Source organism: Branchiostoma floridae, chromosome 17 (assembly GCF_000003815.2).
Source record: "Branchiostoma floridae strain S238N-H82 chromosome 17, Bfl_VNyyK, whole genome shotgun sequence".
In the NCBI taxonomy this organism is placed as follows: domain Eukaryota; kingdom Metazoa; phylum Chordata; class Leptocardii; order Amphioxiformes; family Branchiostomatidae; genus Branchiostoma; species Branchiostoma floridae.
In genome coordinates this window covers 639,788-642,392 of record NC_049995.1, presented here as the reverse complement: position 1 = coordinate 642,392, position 2,605 = coordinate 639,788, and the positions used below count along the sequence as shown (strand labels likewise).

At 39.2% G+C, this 2,605-nt stretch overlaps 1 protein-coding gene across 1 annotated transcript in view; it reads left to right on the top strand.

Moving 5' to 3' along the window:
• Positions 1 to 2,605, top strand: part of LOC118404864 — a 36,562-nt gene that overhangs the window by 27,239 nt on the left and 6,718 nt on the right. Inside the window, exon 8 of the mRNA XM_035804244.1 lies at positions 1,271 to 1,421. Within this exon, the coding sequence (XP_035660137.1) occupies positions 1,271 to 1,421 (151 nt within the window). The remainder of the gene's footprint in view (positions 1 to 1,270; positions 1,422 to 2,605) is intronic.

The following is a 2,605-nucleotide window of genomic DNA, read 5'->3' as shown; positions in this document are numbered from 1 at the left end:
CGTCTCCTCCAAGACGCTCAATAACTTTTCTGTGATCTTTTCTATTCTTCTCCGTGCGGGCTATTAAACGGAAAGAATGATTTGCACAACTAAGACATCAAACTATATAGCTATTGCCCTCTTTCGGAAAAAGTTATGTCATACCTGATCATGAGCATTCTGGGAGCCATGTTATGGTAGGCTTTGCTCAATGTAAGGTTTTTAGGCCAAAGATACGCTCGCCACTCTGTCGATCTTAGAACTGACCGACCTTTCAGCGATTGCGAAGGTCGTCAAAAAGCGTAACAGAGGTATAAAGGGGAGTCGGGGGCTTGGATCATTGGGGTATTGTCACAATTGTTATATGAACAGGTTACAAACAATAGGGGAGTTGATGACAGCCCCATACGGAACTGATGATAGAAAGACCTCATTTTAAACAAAACTAGAGTTCCCCGAACACATACCCTCACCAAATAAACAAGGTTAAGCAGTATATACTACATTGTATAATGTAGAATGATGTCTGTAGACATATATCTGTTCACCATTTAATTTTATTTCCAAGACCAATCCAATACTAAAATCTTAGTAACTTGTCACTTGCGGGAAACTTTACCTCCAGTTTTTAGTGCTAGTACGGCAACTTTCAACCATTATCGAACTTGACCTTCATTTTCCCAACCCTTCCTATCATGCACTTGTGCCTGAACAAGATAGTTCACAAAGAACGTGGCACTTAAGAAGTCAAAACTAATAAACAACGTGTCAGCAAAAATAACATCAATATTTTGCTGACACAAATCTGTCATTAGCTACACGAGTCTGGTGCACAGATGTGGTCAGGCAATGAGCACTGAGTGTCCGGAAAAGAGGTCGATTTCTGGATTTACAGATTCGTCTCAATTATCATGTAAATGAGACCCAATTTGCAAACAATATATTTCAGGATTTTAATCATCAGCTGAGGTATGTACATACCAAAACAAATGCAAATCCAAAAACCCCTACTTGACTTATTCTCTTCCAAAGATAACAACAATATAGCCCACTGGCACTGCAGTAGATTTTTGCCGACTACGTTAGTAAATCAGCATACATTATTTATAGAATGAAACTCTCTGCTAGGTTATAAAGCTTTCAGGTAGAAAAGTTGATTTCTCCGTGGCTTAGTGGGCTGATAACCTCTGTATAGGTCAATTATATGTAGAAAAATAGAAATTTGATCACAAGGTAAATTACAATGAGAAGAAATCTACAATCTACAAAAACTACGAATATTCTATTTCAGAAAGCAGAACGAAAAAGACGACATGTCCCCACCACCGGCATTTTCTTACCCCGTGGGGATGGGCGGTACTCTGATGAACGGCTGTTTCGGGACTGGGTACAAACGAGGAGATCCGTGCTACAAAGCGAAGAGGCCGATACCGCCATGTCAGGTGAGATGTGTCACTGTTTTTTTCTCTCATAAGTATTTTTTTGGCGATAGACATCTCCAATAAAAAGGCTAAGCGACATGTTTCTTATCCATTATTATTTCTAATCATTAACATCATAATCATTACCATCCTCTTTTCTAAAATTGGCCATTATATGCATATCTGATACCAGTATCTTGATATGATACTATACGTCAATGAATGCTATAGACATAATGTATGATCAAATGTATACCCCAAACGAAAGTCACCTAAGGAACTGTTTATGATTTTTGGAAACGGTCAAGCCCCGTTTGCACTTAGTAGAACGTGGCCTTCCAACCTTCTCCTGAATATAATTTGGAATGATTTGGGGTTGGTTGGTGTTCGGCTCGGTCCGCTGGTGTTTGGCTGCATTAGCCGAAGACTGAAGGTTTTTTTATTTCATTTTAGACCAAAAATATATATTTCAGGCGCGTTAATGGCCTGGTATAATTGCAATCCAGTTATCTGAAATATAGTACAGAGGTGCACATGACACTATTTACTCCTTTTGCATACATCACTACAAAATGATGCATTTTGTGATATTTTGCCATTTTTACTACAATTGTATTTCTATTCCTTAGCCTGATTAAATCTCGCTTATAGCAGCCCGCCCAACATCCACCGGCCTGCTAGAAGTTTGATGTAGAATAGCTCTAAGTCAGGGGAACTGGGTTTTCCATAAATGGATAATGTGTGCAATGGTCATCAGTCCACCACTGCCTGACTTTTGGTTGCTATGGATAGGGTTGCGTTGTCATGTGGTGATAGACAGCATCACGCCTCCTATCTGACCTCCTTGGTCCGTGCAAACAGCCAACAATATATGCACAATTCTATTAGAATAATGTTATCTTTCTGATTGTCAACTAACGGTTACACCGAGGAAAGAATGTGAAGAAATTGCTCATAGACTAGCATTCCTCTAGATAAATATGCCTGTGGCAGAACTTTTGATGGTGATGGGACAATGGGCCATATCATGGTTCTGAGAAGTGTGTTTGTTTATAGAAACTGGCAGTAGAAAGTTTGACAGGCGTGGTGATCTCCATTGTCACAGCAACACGCCGCATTTTAGTGAAACTGTTTTTCAGCAGTTTTCTGCCAACATTGATCATAGAAACGTACTTATTTATTTTTTATTTATTTGCCAATGATAC